The following is a 22,233-nucleotide window of genomic DNA, read 5'->3' as shown; positions in this document are numbered from 1 at the left end:
CTGTACCTGATTGTTCCCCCTCTCTCCCTGTACCTGACCGTTCCCCCTCTCTCCCTGTATCTGACTGTTCCCTCTTTCTCCCTGTACCTGATTGTTCCCTCTCTCCCTGTACCTGATTGTTCCCTCTCTCCCTGTACTTGACTGTTCCCCCTCTCTCTCTGTATCTGACTGTTCCCCCTCCATGTATCTGATTGTTCCCCCTCTCTTTACTTGACTGTTCCCCCTCTCTCTCTGTATCTGACTGTTCCCCCTCCACGTATCTGATCGTTCTCCCTCTCTTTACCTGACTGTTTCCCCCTCTCTCCCTGTACCTGATTCTCCCCCCTCTCTGTACCTGACTGTTCCCCCCCCCCCCGATTATTCCCCTTCTGTTTGTATTTGGTTACTCTCCCCCTCTCTGTTCCTAATTATTCCCCCTCTCTCTGCACCCTTCTGAGTCTAGGTGAAAACTGTTGCTTTTCTCTCTCTTCCTCAGCTTTTTTCTTCTTTGCTTTAATTGAATTTAAATTTCCACTTTTGTTAATAAAATTTAGTAATATTACGATCAGGTGGGAAGGGGTCTAGGGCTCCCCTCTCGGCCTTTTATTGGTTTGGCTGTAACAGGGTTAAACTTTTAAAATCCAGTGTTTTTAGCTTCATCTCAGTGACTCCTTACTGCTCTCTAATTGTAATTGTAAAGGGGTCAACCAGACAGACTTTCTCAGGTTTAAACAAGAAACGTGTAAGTTTATTGACCTTAACACTCTACCTCTGTTAAAACGACTAAAAATATGTGACACAACCACGCTAGCAGGCAAAAGCGATAAACACGCACACAAATAGATACAGAGGAGGAGAAAGAATTAAAGGGGGAAGGTTTGAAGTAGTAGATGGGATTCAGTTACTGTTTTTTTGTTTTGTTATGAAGTCTTTGATTGAAGTTAAGTCTTACAGTTCTCGTTGGGGCCCAGTGCACACTTTCGAACTTATTTCACTGGTACCAGAAGGCTGCAGGGGTCTTCTGTCTTGAGGCTTAAGTTGCTTCCGTGGGTCATGGAATGTTACGTGAGAGAGAGAGAGTGATAACTTGCTTTTCTTTGGTCTTCAGAATTGCAGTTTGCCTCAAAACTTTATTGTGATGCACAATTCAATCAATTCCCAGGTTGGCCAGCAGGTTAATCATGTAACTAACTCTTTGTTTGAAACAACATCTCCTCACCTAGAATGTACAGCACAGAAATAGGGCATTTGACTGAATTGGTCCATGCCATTTTTTATACTCCACAAGAGCCTCCTCCCGCACCTCTTCATCTAACCCAATCAGCATATCCTTGTGGTAGCGAGTTCCACATTCTAACCACTGTCTGGGTAAAGGTTTTCCTGAATTCCCTTCTGGATTTATTAGTGATTACCCTAAATTTATGGCCACTAGTTTTGGTCTCCCCCGCAAGTGGAAACATCTTCTCCACATCAACCATGTCAAACCTTTCATAATCTTAAAGACCTCTATCAGATCGCATCTCAGCTTTCTCTTTTCTAAAGAAAAAATCTCCAGCCTGTTCTGTCTTTTTTGTTTGGAATAACCTCATACATAATAAATATAGATGATACAATTGGTCTCACTGCCCCAGGACTCAGATGTGGGGATGTCATTGGGCGGGGAGGGGGGTTGCGGGGGTCAGGGGTGGTGGTGGAGAAGGAAACATTGACCTTACAGGTGGTGTTTTTGTATCACAACCAAGACATTCCTTACCCACTAGGTGCCATGTAATCTGCAGGAAGAGGGAAAAGGAGATAGAGAAAACCCAATGCCAATTAAGTAAAAATAAAATCTACAAAATTCCTCTCTGATCCCTAGGAGATCAAAACTAGTGCACAAGATCATGTTGAACATGATATTTATTACTTGGTACACACCACATTGTATGGCATGATCTTTTCTCCAGCCAGGAATCGGCACCCAACGCACAAGACAGCAACTTGCTCTATAGGTCTGCTGTTCTGTGGGAAAAGAACCACCTGACCTATCACTGTCCATAGGTAATTTATACAGGTCACCCCTGGCCCTCCCCAACTTGAAATAATTTGTTACCCGGAACACAATCAATTCCCTTCATTATTGTATAGAGCTCAATTAAATTCCTCCTGAGTCTACACTTCTCGAAAAGGCTTAGACTCAGATCTTTTAAACATACCTGTTTAAGGTGTTTTGAGCGGGAAAATGAATGCAAGTGAGTGATAATAAGACTGGCAATCCAGGGGGCACACAACAACCCACAGCAGTCATCTTCTCATCTTACACAATTTCCCCACTCAAAGTCCTCAATAGTCCTGACTGAGGTGAGAAAGCAGAAGCCAAAATTTAGTTCTAAAACTGTAAGTGCCACTTGACTACTCCGTTGTTATAGACTTAACTGCAGGTATAACACAAAAAGACAGAGTCTGAATTGTTACATGGCTCATATACTGAAATAACATTGGACCTTTATAATCGTTCAATGCCATTACTCTTGTGTTATCTATCGGTTATCATTATATCAACCAGTTCTATATTACCTATTGCAAACCTGGCTTTTCGTGATTGTACATGTGAGGATTTGTTGCCATTTGTCTACTGAAATGTAGGAGCCCAGCAAGGCAAACGTTGCTTCTGCAGAAGGGAAAAGGGTCGTTTTTTTGAGGAGGTGGAGGAAGGCGATTTTGAAAGGGAGGGGATCAGTACCCAAGAGAAGGAACAATTAGAAACATTTCAGAGTTTAGAGTGTTAGATTCAAAAGTAAGGAATAATGTTAATAAATGTCAGTTGTGTAGGAATGTTTCTTTTTAAAAGATGCTGTCTGACCAAAACCAACAGAAAATCCTGGCAACTCAGGCAAGGATTTTGAGTTCTAGAGTCTACAGCCAAAACTTGAACTCCCCTGTTCTCTCCACAGATGCTGACTGACCTCTGCAGTATTTCCAGAATGTTCTCTTTCGTTTTTGTTTCAGATTTCCAGCATCTGCAGTTTTCAACCACTCTGCTTTTGGTTCTTTGATGGACAGTAACTTTGTCCACTTAGGCGTCGAATAGCTGGCAACAGCCTAGCCTACACTATGATTGACAGTTCTATTGACCAATAATCAGAGGCATACCCTCTGCTTTCTCGGCTAAGACCTCGTGCAGCGACAGAACGAGCCAATAAAAACAGCGACTGCGAAACAGGCGCCAATGGGAGTGGGGTGAAGGCGGGTCCTCGCGGGCTGCGAGGTTATAAAAGGAGGAATCTACTGCGTTTGCTTCAGTGATAAGATGGTGATCACTAGTGTGGTGTCGGGTTGCGGCACTCCAGAATTGCTGAAGAATCAAGCCTGTGATTGTAATCTGTGAGTTTTGTAGAATAAGAAGGACCTGGGATACAGAATTATTTTGTCTCATTTTTTTGGTGTGGCGGGGGTAATCTGATTTTATCAAACTGTTTAAAGTCGTGGCATTCGGTTGTGACGCACTTGTGACGAACTGAGAGTGAACGCGGAGATGGCGACCTTCTGACTGGTTGTTCCGTGAGGGGTTGGGGCCAGGACCAGAGTCGGATTGTTAAGGGAGGGAATGGGTTAAAGTCAATGGGTCGCGTTGCCAAGGGAGGGTGTGGGGTCGAGGGCAGTATTTGGGTTGCCAGGGGAGGGTGTGAGGTCGAGGGTAGTGTTTAGGTTGCCAGGGGAGGGTGTGAGGTTGAGGGCAGTATTTGGGTTGCCAGGGGAGGGTGTGGGGTTGAGGGCAGTGTTTGGGTTGCCAGGGGAGGGTGTGGGGTTGAGGGCAGTGTTTGGGTTGCCAGGGAGGGTGTGGGGTTGAGGGCAGTATTTGGGTTGCCAGGGGAGGGTGTGGGGTCAAGGGCAGTGTTTGGGTTGCCAGGGGAGGGTGTGGGGTTGAGGGCAGTGTTTGGGTTGCCAGGGAGGGTGTGGGGCCAAAGTCCATGGGTTGGGTTGCCAGGGAGGGTGTGGGGCCAAAGTCCATGGGTTGGGTTGCCAGGGAGGGTGTAGGTTCAAGGACGGTGTTTGGGTTGTATTGCTGTCAGAGATTGGGTCAAAGCTTAGATTGATATACTTATTAATATTTCTTTTTAAGACTGTCATAACAAAGATGAATTGCTAACTTAAAATGAAATGCACTGAGTTTAACCTGTTGCATATGTTTAAAAACTACATTGCGTTTACGATATTGGTCATTTTCGCTATCTTAGTTCCTGCACAAAGAAAGAGGTTGTATTTCTACATAAGAGAAGGATGTTTATGCTGTTAAAAGCTGAGCTGCTGACTAGTAACTGATTAGCTCATTCTCTGGTTCCTCCCTCTGGCTATCCCACAGTTTGTTCTGTGAATCCTTGAGCAGTGGAGAAGTTTCGAGAAAGCGATTGACTCAATTCTTGGTAGTGGTGATGAAGCTGAATAAAATGCATGTTTTTTTTGCCTTTGAATCCTTTATTTGGGTTTTAAGGTAACCACTGACTTATCAAATAATTGTGTAAAAGCTGTAATGTAATAACATCTTGCATTTATCATGTATAAAAAACATCACAATGTGCTGTATAGGGGTATTGTCAAACAGTGAATGCTGTGCCAAAGGAGATATGAAGGGTGATTAAAAGCTGAGGAAGATAGAGGTGTTTGGGGAATAGAGCCTAGATAGCTGAACGCATGAGGCATAAGGAGGACAAGATGCACAATTGGGCAGAGTGAGAGGAAACTGAGTTGGAGTGAGTTGTAGGGCTGGAGTAGGTTAGAGATGGGGAGGGGGTGAGGCCATTGCGGGTTTTAAATAAAAGTTAACTTTGACTCCAGGTCTACTAAAGCCAATGTAGGTTAGTGAAGACAAGAATGTGAGCAGGACTTAGTTCGAGATGGTGGGAGCAGCATAATTTTAACTAAACTGAAGTTTATGGAAGGCCATCTGGAAGAGCATTGGAGTAGTTGAATCTGGAATAGAGTAAGACTGGATAAAACTTTCTGTAGTAGATGGGCAAAGGTAGGTGTGGAGGTAGGTAATCGGGTGAGTTGAGTATATTTTTATAAACACAGTAGATTATTAACTGTGGGAGCCAGTAATGCCTGTCCTGTCCTAAAACTTTTTGTTAATTTTTAAAAATTGCCTTAACTACATATGGTTCTGAACTAAACTGCTTAATAAGTATATTTTGTGTTAACAGGCTAAACTCAGTTGGTTTCTCCTGGGAAATGAGAGACAAATCCAGCTATGGTAAGTTTAATTGTTTTATTACTTGCTAGATTTTTCTGTCTTCACTAACAGTTGAGAATCAGTGGGCCCAATGTTCCATGATGCCTAGGAGAGAAGCTATGCTTGGTGTTTGGTCTGCTGACCATCATTTTAAAAGACAAAAGATCTGTAATGATTTGAATGTTGTGTAGCGATAGGGGTCTTTATAGAGTATGAATTTTGTATTCAATGTTTGTTTTTAAAAGCATCACTGAGGACCATTCTGGTGTCCCTTTGGAACTGCAGTGGAGTATTTGAGAGCTTGCCATTCTCTAGCAATTTCTAATAGATAGCAGGGCTGAAATTAAATGTTTGTAACTCATGGGATTTGTGCTATTGACTGAATCTTGGTGCTCCAAAAGCACTGCACTCCCAAAATTCCTCTTGTGCTGCTAGTCTCACTGTCTGAATGTGTAGGAGAGGTAATGTTGACTGAAAAGAAATAGGAGTAGGCCATTCAGCTCCTTGAGCCTGCCCTGCCATTTCAGTAAGATCCTGGATGATCTAGTGGCCTCAACACTACTTTCTGAACTACCGCACCGCCCCACTGGCTTGAACACTAATCTGTGCTAGCATATGGAGCATTAATGCCTGATGCATTGTCATCGGTATGTAGATGTATACATCTGTGCACAGTAACACATCTTTCCAACGTTGTGGTGTGGCTTCATTACTTACCACCAAAACCTGCTGTGGCACTGCATTTACTAATCCTATTAAAACTGACAAACAAGTAAAACCCATGAAAATTGTGGCTTCCTTATTGATCTAAAATTTTGGTTGGTCATTGGCTCTGGCTGACTTGTGCTATAGAAATTGGAGGTAGAAAAACAATATGAAAGTGTCTATTCAATTGTAAGTTGAAGCTGTGTCCCATTCGTGAAATTTTTTCGTTTGATAGAAACTCAAATTGGAAAGTTTGATGTTGTTTGCACTGAGAATTTTAAGTCTATCCAATTGGAGGTTTTAAAAAAGTTTGTGGTAAAGGTTGACTCCAAACCTGGAAGAATTACTGTATTTGCAGTTGAACCTCAAAATGTGAAGTTCATATGCTGCTTTTGGAAGGATATCCAGGCCTTGGAGGGGGTGCAATGGGGATTTACTGTAATGATTCCAGCGGAGTGGTGGGTTATGTGGAGAAAAGAGAAGCTGGGATTGTTTCCCTTAGCATAGAGAAGGTTATGGGGAGATTTATTAGAGGTGCTGAAAATTGAGGGGTTCTGATAGTGTAACTAAGGAGAAACTGTTTCTGCTGGTGGGTGGGTAAGCAACCAGAGGGCACATTTAAGATAATTGGCAAAGATCAGAGGGAAGAGTGAGGAGAATTAATTTCATGTAGTGAATTATGGTCTGGAATACACTGCTTGAAAGGGTGGTGGAAGCAGATTCAACGGTCCCTTTTCAAAAAGGGAATTAAAATTTACAGTACTTGAAAAGGATAAATGTGCTGGGCTATGGGGAAAGAGTCAAGAAGTGGAATCAATTTGCCAACTCTTTCAAAGAGCTGGCACAAGCATGATGAACTGAATGGCCTCCTGTGCCCTCCATGAGGTGCTATATTTGGTTAGTATTATACCACTGAATTCAACTGTCAGTGTAAAATAATGAAAAATAGCAACAATGGTTGTAATTCAGTTATTACTAGATTTACTTGCGTAATTATGTATGTGTTCAATATGGCTAACGAAAGGAGGTTTGTGTTTACTGCCATTTGAATGTAGTTCTTAATCTTTTAGGTGAAATGAATTTGCAGCAAAGATGTGATCATGTTCTGAAATCAGATTCTGAAATGGAGGATCTGTCTGAGAAAAACATTAAAATCAAGTGGGGAACAGATGGATGCAATGCAGAGGAACAGAAGACTGAAAATATAGCTGCTGGTGTGGATGGATTGAGACTTGCTTCTCCTTGTCAGAAGATTGAAAAGTATGAGAGAAAATCACATTCCAGAACACTTGGCATCAAGAGGTCTAAAATCTCCCAATCAAGTTCAGGGTCATCTTCAGGTAGTTCTCGATCAGGTTTAATATTGTCTTCAGATCGCTCCCGGTCGAGTTCAGTGTCCTCTTCAGATCGCTCCCGGTCGAGTTCAGTGTCCTCTTCAGATCGCTCCCGGTCGAGTTCAGTGTCCTCTTCAGATCGCTCCCGGTCGAGTTCAGTGTCCTCTTCAGATCGCTCCCAGTCGAGTTCAGTGTCCTCTTCAGATCGCTCCCGGTCGAGTTCAGTGTCCTCTTCAGATCACTCCCGGTCGAGTTCAGTGTCGTCTTCAGGCAGCTCCCGATCAGGTTCGGTGGTGTCTTTAGAGAGGTACAGGTCAAGTTCAGATGATAGTTCTTTAGCTTCAAGAGGCAGACATATATCACTGAAGAGGAGTTACAGAAGATCAAGGCGAGCCCATTCAAGGTCCCGGTCTAGAAGCTGGTCAAGGTCTTGTTACCGAAGATCCAGATACCGAATGTCTTATCAGTCACCTCGTAGATACAGGTCGCCACATAGATACAGGTCAAGATCTAGATGCTACGTACCCTGCTCTAGGTCATACCAAAGGCCAAGGTCTAGCCTAAGGTACCAAAGATCCCACTCAAGATCATCTAGGTCACCATCCAGGCTTCGGAGGAGTTACTGTGGCTTTGCGTGCCGAACCCAACCGCCATCACACAGAAGCCGAAGCAGATCAAGGGGCAGATCTATCCGCTTAACGCAGAACGGTAAGCTACTTTGAGAATAGGAATGTGAGTATTGCACTGTAGTTTCTAAAGAACAGAGACATAATCTGGCCATAATACTTTGGTACAAAGTGGGTCTCTTAAAATATTGGCAAAATGCTGTTATTTTGCCTATAGGGCTATAATCTTTGTTTTGTCCTTTCATTGTGCTATCATTGAGGTGAAAACCATGTTTGCTTAAAGCAAAAAAAAAAAAAATCTGTTTGCATAAAATGCTGTGAAACAGGTTATACCTTTCATGTAGCAAGGTGGCATTGTGTAAATACCTTTTAAGTGTAACCTTTGAATTCAAAGTGGGCTATTGAAATTAAATGACAGTTGGATTCTTCAGCAGCTGTTAGGTGGATGGTGGACTGTGTTGATTCATTTTGATTTGATGCATTTACATGTATATCTGGGTGTTGTTCACATGCAAACTATTAAATATGGACAGCTTCCGGAGCCATTACCTTGCAAGCAGTTTTTGGGGAGCTTAAGCAATTAATCTGATGTATTGTGTGTGTTTGCTATCATGGTGCAGTTGGGAAAGAGATATACATATTTTGATTTCCTTTGCATATCTTGAACAGACATCAGTCCTTCTGAATCTATCAGTGGCAGGAGGCTCAGTGAAAGGTTAGCAGTGACAATCTATGCAAAGTCTAGTTGCATAGAGTTTCAGCACTGGAAATGTTACTATCTCTACTTTGAGGAACAGTGAAGGCACATTTATTACTGTATATCTACTATTCAGCTACTATTCATGTAGCTATTTATTAATAAGCCATTTGGTAGTTTATAAATAGTGCTATACAATGGTGTTTGTTCTGTTGCCTTTCAAAGTCAAGGAGAGATGGCACTTGGGCATGTGACATGTCCAATAAGCTGACGAAGAAACCAAGAGTTACTGTTTGATTCCTGGGCATGTTACATTATCCAGTATTGTGTTTAAAGTCACAGGATCTCTGAATGCTCATTTATGGGAGTCATGTGTTCCGTGCACAACAAGGAAAGTAACATCTGCATTTTCTTAAAATAAACTAGATTAAATATCATTAAATCAAAATACTGCAGATGCTGGAAATCTGAAATAAAAACAAGAAATGCTGGAACCACTCAGCAGGTCTGGCAGCATCTGTGGACAGAGAAGCAGAGTTAACGTTTCGGATCAGTGACCCTTCAGAAGAAACGTTAACTCTGCTTCTCTTTCCACAGATGCTGCCAGACCTGCTGAGTGGTTCCAGCATTTTTAGATTAAATATAATCAGTTTCAGTCCGTATCGGTCTAAGTTCAACTGCAAGTGCCTTAGCTTGTGTTCAGTTTTTTTTTATTGAAGGTAGATCTATTGTGAAACAGTACTGTTAATCTGTTAATCAGCACTTTGTACTCTTAATCCATGTTTTCAAAAACTTGGAGTTGCAACCTAAAATTTGGTACATAATTTTTTTTCAGAAAAAAAGAAGTTGCTTGAAATAGCAAAGGCAAATGCTGATAAATTATTGGGAAAGGACAACATCCGCATTCCTCCTAGTCTGAAGCCTGCCAGTTCCCTCAAGAATGAGAGACTTTTCACAATGAAAACTAATAATGATGCAGTAAAAGAACTGACCAGAAAGGTGAGTGGTGAATTATGTATACTATAATTAAATGCTATAATTGCATGTCTAAATGTACAAGAAGGTATATTCTATCTTAAATATTTGAATACCCACTCTCGTGCAGTGGGTTGTATGATCTTTAATAAATTGGCTGTCAGTTCACCGAAGTTTTGACTGTTGCAGACTGGTATTCCTGCGGTGAAGTAGAATAAATTGAGTTGTCTTTTTCCAACTCAATTGTTACATTGGTTTAATATCTACATTACTCTGATAAAAGTTCAGTTTTATTTTCACAATAATGTTTCTGATGGTGCACAACAGTAAGGTACTTGCAGCATGTAGCAATTCCTACCAAGCAATAGTAGAATATGTTCTGTGCTCACTTACGCTGTAAGGAAAACAAAGAACTTGCACTTGTATAGTGTTTTTCACAACCTCAGGATGTCCCAAAGTGTTTTATAGCCAGTTAAATACTTTTGACATCTACTCACTGTTGTAATGTTGGAAATTGTAATGCACAGTAATAATTCAGCTCTGCTGTAGTTTGTCAACATGTCATTCAAACACTTCCCATATATATAAAAACTAAAATTAGTTTGTGTGACTTGATTTATTTCTGTTTTATAGAAGCCTTGAAATGGACTGCACTTCTTGAAGATATGAGGTGGTATCTTTGTATCTGCGTGTGTGCAGTGTTTGGGGGCAGCTTGGCCAATGTAATATGATTAAAGGAACAATTGGCTCTCAAACTTCATGCTATAAATGAAACTGGGGCACTGTATACCCACTGCTAATACTAAGCGAGAAAGCTCTAAGATCTTTGTGTGATGGTGCAATGTCACTTTTGTGAATACATCAATATTTCACACAGCATGTGGCTCTGTTCCAGAGAAATCCTGCAGTTGGCTGCCCACTATAAGGTGTGGTAGGAAAAAAACTGTCTACTTTTACTGTCCCTTCTCCTGTTTTTTTTTGTCAGGGAGATCTGTGTATGGCCAATGGGGAGTTAAGAGAATGGAGGAAGCTGGGTCTGTACTTTCACTCAGAAGACAAGGCAGTACAGTATGTTGGTTCTTTGATATGTTGTATTGCCTGTTATTTCTGAAGGAGACTTGTCAGGATGCATTTTGATTCTGGCACTCAAATGATATAATAAAATCTTGATGGAGACATCAACATATATAGGATCATCATGCTCTATAGGCTGTCAGAACTTGTAATGGAAATACAGTTCCTTTATTTACATAGAGTATAAGCCATAGAAATAGGCGATTCTGTCCAACTAGTCTATGCTGGTGTTTATACTCAGTTTCCTCCCATTTCAGCTACCTCATCTCAGCCTTTCAGCATATCTTTCTGGTCCCCTTTTTTTTCATGTACTCATCTAGTTTCTTTTTGAAAGCTGTTCGCCTCAATCATTTCCACATTCTAACCACTGAGTAAAGAAAATTCTCCTCATTTCCCTATGAATTTATTAGTAAGTTCTGTATTTATGAAATCTAGTTTTGGATTCTTTCGCAAGTGAAAACATTCCACATCTACCCTGTCCAATCCATTTGTAATTTTTAAAGACCTCTATCAGTTCACCTCCAAGTCTTCTCTTTTCCAGAAAACAAAAAGCCCCATCCTGTTCAATCTTTTCTGATAGCTGTAATCTCTCTGTTCTTGTACCATCCTTGTAAATCGTTTTTGCACTCTAGTGTCATGTCCTTTTCGTAGTGTGGAGACCAGAACTCTTCACAGTATTCTGTGTGACCTGACCAGGGTCCATTCCAACAAGATTAACGCAACCACTACTTTTGAGTTCTGCACCCGAAGAAATAAATCCCAATGTTTTGGCATTTTAATTGCTTTGATGTCCTGTGGTGCTGCTTTTAATTTGCTCACCTGTACCCCTCGATCCCTTTGTACCCCATTCGGTTTCTTCTTTTCCAAGGTGTAGGTGATTCTGTTGTTCCTACCAAAGTGCATCACCTCATTTATCTATGTTAAAGTTCTTTTAACAGTCTAGAAGTTTTCTTATGCATCCATGTATTATGTTGCATTCTTTAGTGTTAGTCATATCCTCCAATTTCTGCAAATCTTGATTGTTACTTGTTCCTGATTACAAATCATTAATGCCAGTTATGAATAACAGGGGTCCCAGCACTTATCCTTGTGGACCACCACTTTCTACTGTCTCCAATCTGAATAACTACCCTTTCCCCGTGCTCTTCACTTTCTTTTGTAGTCAATTTGCTATCCATCCAGCTATTTGTCTTGTGATTCCACATGCCCTGACCTTGTTATGAACCTAACCATGTATGGTACCTTATCAAAGGTTTTTAGTAGTTAGATTAAAAAGTGTCCCATAGGTTTTCTACGTACTTGTAGTAGAATCTAAGTATTGAGGATTCTATAAATATGGCAAATCAGTAAATGCCAGTTTCATAAACTTGGTGTATTTGTAATGGATGCACAAATAATTTAGGCAATGTATTGTGCATTAATAGTATTGCCAACAGTTCAAACCATCCAAGTGACCTATAATGTACCAGACTCTTCCAGCATTTGAAATTCAAGTTTAAAATGTGGGTTTAGTTGGAGCTGTGTTCAAATAAAGCCCGGTCTGTCTTTTGAGTGCAATAGGATTGCCTGTCTGTCTTCTGAGCAGGTCTGTGCCCACAATTTGGCATTGGATTGACCTTTTAATTTTGGTATCATGTAATGGTATTTGAAAGTGGAAAAGTTGACTAGTATTATAGTGCTTTTTTGAGGTTGAGGTACGATGCATAATCAGAGGTAGTCTGGAGGGAGCTTGACTTTGAATGTGTCCACATTGCACTTGACCTTGGAGTGCTTGGTCTGATGCTGGGCCCAAAAGCACACTTGTCACTCAAGAAGCAGAGGAAAACAAAACCGACTGTTCCAGACCATAGGGAATACATTGTGTACATTCTAGTGCAAAGCATGGAACAGAGTTAAAGTATTAAAGTTTCCAAACAGTGGTTACTGATGCAATCTGATCAGTTCTTGAAGTGTGCTGGCATGCTTCAAATTGATAAATAGTAGCACTTAAGTTTTTGCTTTAACTAAAAAATTCTATTTCCTGCACTTACACTTCCGGTCGAGGCATATGAAGTTAAGTTTTGACTAGATGCTGCTTTTGGATTCAGTATTGACCATGCATAAGCTTTGTTCTAGGATTTTTGTGTCCTCATAACTTATTCACTGTGTTCCAGGAAGTTTTGAATATCAGATCTTTGCCGAAGAAGAGGTCAACAGTTTTTGAAGATAAGTTTATTGGCTTTTATAGCCTAGAATATACCTTATCGACACAGCTGTATACAGTTCTACATTTGTAGTAGTGATTAACACATTACTAAAAATGCTCAGAAGCATTTTGAACTCTGAAGTTGAAAATGAACTAAAAAATTGAAATGTTCAGTGGTAATTTGCATTGATCAGAACCATTGACTAAATTGAAGTAATTGGTGCCCATTAAGCTTGATCAGTGGATCAGAAGTTCTGGAACTTCAACATTCCAAGTCTCATTCTTGTATCCTTGGGTCAGCATGCTAAAATAAGGTTTGATGAATTCTAAGCTATTGGTGCAAATTTACAGAAATAGTATGGTGACAAGCCACAAGGAGCAATAGCAACACTTCTGCAGATTCTACCACATCAGGTAGAACAATAGTGACATTTATTACTCAAAAGTCAGTGTTGTAATGTTGGGTCTGTCCAACCAGTGCTACAAATGTTTCATCCTGAAGAGACTGAAATGTGGGTCACAATTTACATTAGATTGGCCACTTTTAAGATTAACCTGTGGGCTTTCTGTATTTTTGTGCAGGAATACAAAAAAGAAGCTGAAGAGGATAAACCAATTCAGAAATTACTAAGTGCCACTGCAAGGATGGAAACCAACCACTGGATAGCTTTCAGTGTTAAAGTGAGTAGAAATGTATAAACAAAACATTACTGCATTCTTTCCCTCTTGGCCATCTAGGTTTTGGATTGTTGCTTGTAATTTTTTACTTAGGAAAATGTATTTGGTTGAGAAATTTGCAGCATCTCTCCAAGCACAATATGCAGTTGTTTTCCTGCTCGGATACTACAGTTAAATGCTATCTACTGTTTTTACACCAGTATGATTTTTGACTGGTTTCTGCCCTGTGAGGAGGAGTTTTGGTTATGTTAGTACATTATAATGTAGTTGATGTGAAACTAAAGTTGATGCAAGACTACCTATTTGAAGTGGTTTCAAACTTGTATCTTCCTCCTTCCTCTTTGGCCTCCTTGTCTCGAGAGACAATGGGTAAGCGCCTGGAGGTGGTCAGTGGTTTGTGAAGCAGTGCCTGGAGTGGCTATAAAGCCCAATTCTAGAGTGACAGACTCTTCCACAGGTGCTGCAGATAAAATTGGTTGATGGGGCTGTTACACAGTTGGCGCTCTCCTTGCGCTTCTGTCTTTTTTCCTGCCAACTGCTAAGTCTCTTCGACTCGCCACACTTTAGCCCCACCTTCATGGTTGCCTGCCAGCTCTGGCGATCGTTGGCAACTGACTCCCATGACTTGTGATCAATGTCACAGGACTTCATGTCGCGTTTGCAGACGTCTTTAAAGCAGAGACTAGGATGGCCGGTGGGTCTGATACCAGTGACTAGCTCACTGTACAATGTGTCCTTGGGGATCCTGCCATCTTCCATGTGGCTCACATGGCCAAGCCATCTCAGGCGCCGCTGGTTTGGTAGGGTGTATATGCTGGGGATGTTGGCTGCCTCGGACTTCTGTGTTGGAGATACAGTTCTGCCACCTGATGCCAAGGATTCTCCGGAGACAAAGAAGATGGAATGAATTGAGATGTCGCTCTTGGCTGACGTATGTTGTCCAGGCCTCGCTGCCGTAGAGCAAGGTACTGAGGACACAGGCTTGATACACTTGGACTTTTGTGTTCTGTCAGTGCACCATTTTCCCACACTCTCTTGGCCAGTCTGGACATAGCAGAGGAAGCCTTTCCCATGCGCTTGTTGAATTCTGCATCGAGAGACAGGTTGCAAAGAACAGTACAGCACAGGAACAGGCCATTCGGCCCTCCAAGACTGCGCCGATCTTGATGCCTGCCTAAACTAACACCTTCTGCACTTGCGATGCCCATATCCCTCTATTCCCTTCCAATTCATGTATTTGTCAAGATGTTTCTTAAATGTCGCTATCGTATCTGCTTCCAGCACCACCTCCCCTGGCAGCAGGTTCCAGACGCTCCACCCCCTGTATAAAAAAAAAACTTGCCTCGCACATCCCCTCTAAACTTTGCCCCTCACACCTTAAACCTATGTCCCCTAGTAACTGACTCTTCCACCCTGGGAAAAAGCTTCTGACTATCCACTCTGTCCATGCCGCTCATGACTTTGTAAACTTCTATCATGTCGCTCCTCCACCTCTGTCGTTCCAGTGAAAACAATCCGAGTTTTTCCAACCTCTCTTCATAGCTAATACCCTCCAGACCAGGCAACATCCTGGTATACCACCACTGTGCCCTCTCCAAAGCCTCCACGTCCTTCTGGTAGTGTGGCGACCAGAATTGCATGCAATATTCTAAGTGTGGCCTAACTAAGGTTCTGTACAGCTGCAACATGACTTGCCAATTTTTATACTCTATGCCCCAACCGATGAAGGCAAGCATGCCGCCTTGACTACCTTATTCACCTACGTTGCCACTTTCAGTGACCTGTGGACCTGTACGCCCAGATATCTCTGCCTATCAATACTCCTAAGGGTTCTGCCATTTACTGTATACCTCCCACCTGCATTAGACCTTCCAAAATGCATTACCTCACATTTGTCCGGATTAAACTCCATCTGCCATTTCTCCGCCCAAGTCTCCAACCGATCGATATCCTGCTGTATCCTCTGACGATCCTCATCATTATCCGCAAGTCCACCAACCTTTGTCATCCGCAAACTTTGTAATCAGACCAGCTACATTTTCCTCCAAATCATTTATATATACTACAAACAGCAAAGGTCCCAGCACTGATCCCTGCGGAACACTACTAGTCACATCCCTCCATTCAGAAAAACACCCTTCCACTGATACCCTCTGTCTCCTCTGATCCCGTGTGACTTCACCTTTTGTACCAGTCTGCCATGAGGGACCTTGTCGAAGGCTTTACTGAAGTCCATATAGATAACATCCACTGCCCTTCCTTCATCAATCATCTTCGTCACTTCCTCAAAAAACCCAATCAAATTAGTAAGACATGACCTCCCCTTCTCAAAACCATGCTGTCTCTAGCTAATATGTTCGTTTGTTTCCAAATGGGAGTAAATCCTGTCCCGAATAATCCCCTCAATAGTTTCCCTACCACTGACGTAAGGCTCACCGGCCTATAATTTCCTAGATTATCCTTGCCACCCTTCTTAATCAAAGGAGCAAATTGGCTATTCTCCAGTCCTCTGGGACCTCACCTGTAGCCAATGAGGATGCAAAGATTTCTGTCAAGGCCCCAGCAATTTCTTCCCTTGCCTCCCTCAGTATTCTAGGGTAGATCCCATCAGGCCCTGGGGACTTATCTACCTTAATGCTTTGCAAGACACCCAACAGCACCTCCTTTTTGATAATGAGCTGACTGAGACTATCTACACTCCCTTCCCTAGGCTCATCATCCACCAAGTCCTTCTGTTTGGTGAATATTGATGCAAAGTACTCATTTAGCACCTCACTCATTTCCTCTGGCTCCACACACAGATTCCCATCTCCGTCCTTGAGTGGGCCAACCCTTTCCCTGGTTACCCTCTTGCTCTTTATATATGTATAAAAAGCCTTGGGATTTTCCTTAATCCTGTTTGCCAATGACTTTTCATGACCCCTTTTAGCCCTCCTAACTCCTTGCTTAAGTTCCTTCCTACTGTCTTTATATTCCTCAAGTGCTTGGTCTGTTCCTTGCCTTCCAGCCCTTACAAATGCTTCCTTTTTCTTTTTGACTAGGCTTACAATATCTCGCGTTATCCAAGCTTCCCTGGTGATAGTTGAGCCTAGGTAGGTGAACTCTTGAACCACTTCCAGAGTGTTTTCGCCGATATTTATTGATGGGGCATTTCTGACGTCCTGTCCCATGATCGTTTTCTTGAGGCTGATGGTTAGGCCAAATTCGGTGCAGGCAGCCGCAATCCTGTCGATGAGACTCTGCAGACACTCTTCAGTGTGAGATGTTAATGCAGCATCGCCAGCAAAGAGGAGTTCCCTGATGAGGACTTTCTGTACTTTGGTCTTCGCTATTAGACGGGCAAGGTTGAACAACCTGCCACCTGATCTTGTGTGGAGGAAAATTCCTTCTTAAGACTTGAACGCATGTGAGAGCAGCAGGGAGAAGATCCCAAACAGTGTAGGTGCGAGAACACAGCCCTGTTTCGCGCCACTCAGGATAGGAAAGGGGTCTGATGAGGCGCCGCTATGCTGAATTGTGCCTTTCATATTGTCATGGAATGAGGTGATGATACTTAGTAGCTTTGGTGGGCATCCGATCTTTTCTAGTATTCTGAAGAGACCACATCTGCTGACGAGGTCAAAGGCTTTGGTGAGATCAATGACAGCAACATAGAGGGGCATCTGTTCACGTCATTTCTCCTGTATCTGGCGAAGGGAGAACAGCATGTCAATGGTGGATCTCTGCTCGAAAACCACACTGTGCCTCAGGGTAGACATGCTCAACCAGCATCTGGAGCTTGTTTAAAGCGACTCAAGTGAAGACTTTCCCAACTGTGCTGAGCAGGGAGATTCCACGGTAGTTGTTGCAGTCACTGCGGTCACCCTTGTTCTTAGAGGGTGATGATATTGGCATTGCGCATATCCTGTGGTACTGCTCCCTCATCCCAGCACAGGCAAAGCAGTTCATGCAGTGCTGAAAGTATAGCAGGCTTGGCACTCTTGATTTCAGGGGTAATGCCGCTCTTCCCAGGGGTTTTTCTGCTGGCTAGAGAATCAATGGCATCACTGAGTTCTGATTTTGTTGGCTGTACGTCCAGCTCATCCATGACTGGCAGAGATTGGGCTGCATTGAGGGTGGTCTCAGTGACAACATTTTCCCTGGAGTATAGTTCTAGGTAGTTTTACACCCAGCGGTCCATTTGCTTGCGTTGGTCAGTGATCATGTCCCCTGATTTAGATTTGAGGGGAGTGATCTTGATGGTTGGCTCAAAAGCTCTCCGTGCCATCATACATTCCTCTGATATTTAGTTTAGTTGTTTAGTTTAGAGATACAGCACTGAAACAAGCCCTTCGGCCCACCGAGTCTGTGCCGACCATCAACCACCCATTTATACTAATCCTACACTAATCCCATATTCCTACCACATCCTCACCTGTCCCTATATTTCCCTACCACCTACCTATACTAGGGGCAATTTATAATGGCCAATTAACCTATCAACCTGCAAGTCTTTGGCATGTGGGAGGAAACCGGAGCACCCGGAGGAAACCCGTGCAGACACAGGGAGAACTTGCAAACTCCACACAGGCAGTACCCAGAATTGAACCTGGGTCGCTGGAGCTGAGGCTGCGGTGCTAACCACTGCGCCACTGTGCTGCCCTGGTGTCTGATGCCAGCTGAATATGACTGCATAGGTGTTGCCAGTAGTCATTTGCGCAGCGCCTGGCTGTTCTTTGTGCAGCAGTTCTGGCTGCTTTAAGTGTTACGGATGTAAACTCGCTGGGGGCTTGTAGTTCAGCAGTGCTATGCGCTTAGCGGCTTTGACAGGTTCCAGCTCTTCAAAGTGAGATTGAAACCAGTCTGCATTCCGCTTCTCACGTTTGCCATCGGTGGTCGTTGCTGACTCATAGATGGCGTCTCTGATGTGGGCCCGCTTGGTCTCTGCATCCCCTGTGGGAGTGTTTTGAAGGGCTTTTTCAAGTGAATTTAGAAACTTGCGTAACAGCTGTGAATGATGTGTGGGCGGCCTTTCTGCTTGGAGTGATGCAGCTTCTTTGGTTTGAGGCTAACCTTGCTGCACACCAGGGAGTGGTCGGTGTCGCAGTCCACACTGGAATCTGCATGTAATTTGTACGCTCTTTTAAAGAGGCTCGCCTTGTGACGATGTCCAGCTGGTGCCAACGACGTGATCTTGGGTACCTCCAAGAAACCTGGTGACAGTTTAGTATGAAAGAATGAGTTGGTGATGCAGAGGTTATGATAGGTACACAAGTCAAACAATCTCTGTCCATTCTCATTCTACCAATGCCATAGCACCCAAGGCAAGAGGGCCATGAGTCATGGTCGGCCCTAACCCTAGCATTAAAGTCCCCCAGCAGGAACAGGTGTTCGGTGTTGGGGATGCTACTAATTATGGAGTTCCTGGTCTTTAGCTTCAGGTGGGGAGTGGAGTGTTGGAGCATAGATGCTGAGTAGGTGTACTAGACCAGAGGCGGTGAACAGTCGGATGGACAGTATGCGTTCCGAGCCATTTGAGGGTGGCTCTATATTGCTGAGCAAAGAGTTTCCCTGCCAGAAGAAGGTGTAGTCTTGCTCTCTTCGAGATCCGCTCGCAGGGAGGCGTGTCTCCTGAAGTGCTGCCATGTCCACATTGAGTCTACTGAGCTCGTTGTTAACGGCGGTCTTCTGAGAATCGTTGATTTGTGTAACGTCTCCCGACAGGCCAGGACACAGTTCTGACATTCCAGCTTGCAAAACGAAGGGCTGGTACCTTCTTTCCTTTTTTGGTCGTACTGTTTGGTGTGGTGTTACAGTCCGCTTGTCGGGCAATGACCCTGAGCTCCAAGCACCTATTGAAGTGGGTGGACTGTGGCGGGACAGAACCTTACTGACCGGGGGCTGCCCGGTTTAAGGTGGGCGGTAGCTGTCCAGTGAGATGCGATGACCCCTCCCACCGACAAAGGCGCCCAATCTCTACGACAATTGAGCTGGACCTATAACCTGTAACTGCTGCCTTCTGTGTTGATTTGTTCACTGTGGCGACTATGGAGTGAACTCTCCATGGCGCATGCCTGGGCGGATGTGTAGAGGTTGTGAGTTGCCCAAGCGTCAAAACCCCCCTCTCGGCCTTCCTGGTGGGGTCCAAAGGAGTGTAGAGCACGACTTATAGCACCGCAGTATGGCTGCAGGAACTGCTGGAAACATGCCAAAGGTGACACATGACTGCCTTCAGGGTTCAGCTCCGGATTTTCTGTTGGGGTTTACTCCCTTAGCCTTTGTCTCTCCTGAGACGCCCACAAGGCAGTGGGGTTGTTAAGTCCCCTACACAGGTAGGTGGATGCCGGTGGGGGGGGGGGGAGGGTGCAGGTAATAAAACATTTCATCAGCTCCCACCATTGTCCCTTTTACAATGATGTACTGCTACTGGGATCGGGATCCGGGAGCTGAGCCGGAGTTCAAACTTATTGTGATGCAATGTGTAATTCTATATAACTCACTGAAATGCCAACATGCAATCCCATTCTGGTTACAGTTGAGTTAGAATAAAGTTGACAAAGCCCAGGGTACTTGTGGGTTTAAATTATCACTTTAATCAACAATGGTAAAATAAAGCTTTTCTAGTTATGGTTGTTTTTGGCAGCTGCTCCCTGTTTAATTGACGTTTTCTTTTGCAGAATGCAGTGGCAAAACCATTGAATCAAAAAACTGCAAACACTTCTGCTAAAGAGTCTCCCGAGCACAAGCGGAAAGGAAGCCCATATGGACAGTGGGTACTAGTACATAATGGCCACAAGAATGCTGATAAAACAAAGGCTCGTTGAGGACCTTTTTAAAATGGATTAAATTATATTTTTGTACATAGGACCAGTTATTCTGATCAGCCTGACATAGCTGAGCAGAATATTGTGATAATACTCAGCTTAATTTGTGAAATGTATAGCATTATCTTGAGCTTGATCCAAAGTTTCCAATTTTAGTTTTGTGAAAGTTAAAAATGTAATTGGGCTAAACAGCATGTGTAGCAAAATGTGGTTAGCAGTTGTGCTAATATATTTCGGCTATGATAATTTTATGCCCAACGCAATATACTTCTGAAATAAGTTGCTGTTTTGCAGGTAAGATACTGGCGATTTACCCAAGATTTCAGGTGGGACTTTATTCTGTTTTTGCAACAAAATACTTTCATTTGTTTTGTAGATGTGTACCTTGTTCCAGAATTCAATAAAGATAATTTGAGAATTTAAATTGGTGTTTCTATGGCTTATAAATTATTTGTTCAAAGAAATGTTAATTACAAGGAAACAATAGCGTGGATTTTGAATGTTAAACTTTTACACCTTTTCTCTAATTTTGGGGAAAAGGAAGAGTTTTTAGGTTATTGCTAATATTACTGAATTTGCCAAGACTGACCATATTCAATAAATGTAGCAGACTTCGGTAATGCATCAGATATTCTGCAGCTCCTAACATGTGCCTGCCCATTATTGACTTCCAACAGCCAGAATTTTCTCTGCCTGCCTCGTTCTTATCTACATTTTATTTTATAATTTGAGTTTCATGTATCTAGATGCTATCTGAGGTCATTGTCAAGTCTTGCTTTCCCTAGATCAGAGTTTACTTTTGTATATTGTGTTACGATCAGGTGAGGAAGGGGTCTCTGGCTCCCCTTCTCCGGTTTGACAGCAACAGGGTTGATCTTTTAAACAGTGATTTAACTTAACTCAGTGAGCACTTGCTCCTGTTAACTTTAATTACAATTGCAAATTAACCAATCAACAGGTTTTCTTGTTTAAATAAGAAAGATGTAAGTTTAACATTATCACTAAACTGGTTTAAATTACTAAAATGTGACTCATCCATGCTCTCATTCATACGCGAGCTGCACGCACACTGGAAAAAGATGGAGGGGAAAAGATAGAGTTGGGAGGTTGAAGGTCTGTAATAAATGGAATTCAAATTGATTTTCAACATCCTTTAGTTGAAGTTAAAGTTGTGATGTCTTTGCTGGGCCATGCACAATTCAGGCTTGTTTCTCTGGTTCCGGAAGGCTGAAGAGAGGCTTTATCTGTCCTCTTGGTTGTTGCCTGAGCAGCTCTGTAGATTTGAGGTTTAGCTGCAGCCAAAGCTCCCCTAGGACTTTGCTGGAGATGGGGAGAGAGAGAGAGGTGCTTCTTGGCGTTCAGTTACTATCTGTCTTCTGGGGCACAATTCACAAACTGAGCTACACAGGCAGGTATGTCATGTGACCACCTCTGTTTGAAAACCAGTTCCTGGTAAGTTTTTTGAAATTCAATTCTTTCAAGCTGTGCAAACACTTGGTAGGGGGGTTTGGCTCTTTTAAAGTCAATGGATGTCGAGGCTTTTGATACTATTGACAAAACATTTCTAGGTAATTGAATCAGGATTTTTTGTCAATTTGTTGGGACATTAGTGATTTACTTAGTACAGCATTTTGTCTGAACAACTGACTTTATGGTTGTTGCAGTATTGTTACACATTTCCAGATAAGGCTAGGCTCCTGGAAAATGAACAAGATTCAATGGTCTGGTATGTTGTCTGGAGACTATGGATGCATGACTCCCTGTAGATAGGACAGTAGGTGTCTTGAAAGACCAGCATGTGAGGAAGAAGGATAGGTTTGGCAAATTAAAGGAACCTTGGATAATGCGGGATATTATGAGCCTAGTCAAAAAGAAAAAGGAAGCATTTGTAAGGGCTGGAAGGCTAGGAACAGACGAATCCCTTGAATATAAAGACAGTAGGAAGGAACTTGAGCAAGGAGTCGGGAG

The 22,233-nt window shown here is 42.8% G+C and overlaps 1 protein-coding gene across 4 annotated transcripts; it reads left to right on the top strand.

The window, feature by feature from the left end:
* The first annotated feature begins 3,248 nt into the window (after positions 1-3,248).
* rsrp1 (arginine/serine-rich protein 1) lies at positions 3,249-20,689 on the top strand. 4 transcript variants are annotated; one of them, XM_068011345.1, is made up of 6 exons: positions 3,249-3,342; positions 5,160-5,209; positions 6,964-7,935; positions 9,386-9,549; positions 13,367-13,465; positions 20,119-20,689. In XM_068011345.1, the coding sequence occupies exons 1-6, from the start codon at positions 3,269-3,271 to the stop codon at positions 20,263-20,265; spliced, it is 1,506 nt and encodes a 501-aa protein (XP_067867446.1). In that variant the 5' UTR covers positions 3,249-3,268; the 3' UTR covers positions 20,266-20,689. The 4 variants fall into 4 exon arrangements, with proteins under 4 accessions (XP_067867446.1, XP_067867447.1, XP_067867449.1 ...); XM_068011346.1 differs by lacking the exon at positions 20,119-20,689 and adding an exon at positions 12,753-12,804; XM_068011348.1 differs by lacking the exons at positions 13,367-13,465; positions 20,119-20,689 and adding exons at positions 10,159-10,195; positions 12,753-12,789.
* The last annotated feature ends 1,544 nt before the right edge of the window (positions 20,690-22,233 follow it).

This window comes from Heterodontus francisci, chromosome 31 (genome assembly GCF_036365525.1).
Source record: "Heterodontus francisci isolate sHetFra1 chromosome 31, sHetFra1.hap1, whole genome shotgun sequence".
Taxonomy (NCBI): domain Eukaryota; kingdom Metazoa; phylum Chordata; class Chondrichthyes; order Heterodontiformes; family Heterodontidae; genus Heterodontus; species Heterodontus francisci.
The sequence above is the reverse complement of the archived record's forward strand: the minus strand, read 5'-3'. Positions and strand labels throughout refer to the sequence as shown.

Excerpts from the sequence above, each read along its gene's own strand:
- rsrp1 (XM_068011345.1), top strand. The coding sequence starts at position 3,269 with ATGGTGATCACTAGTGTGGTGTCGGGTTGCGGCACTCCAGAATTGCTG. Across the intron at positions 5,210-6,963 it reads GAGAGACAAATCCAGCTATG|GTGAAATGAATTTGCAGCAA; the intron begins GTAAGTTTAATT and ends TTAATCTTTTAG. Across the intron at positions 13,466-20,118 it reads GGATAGCTTTCAGTGTTAAA|AATGCAGTGGCAAAACCATT; the intron begins GTGAGTAGAAAT and ends TTTCTTTTGCAG.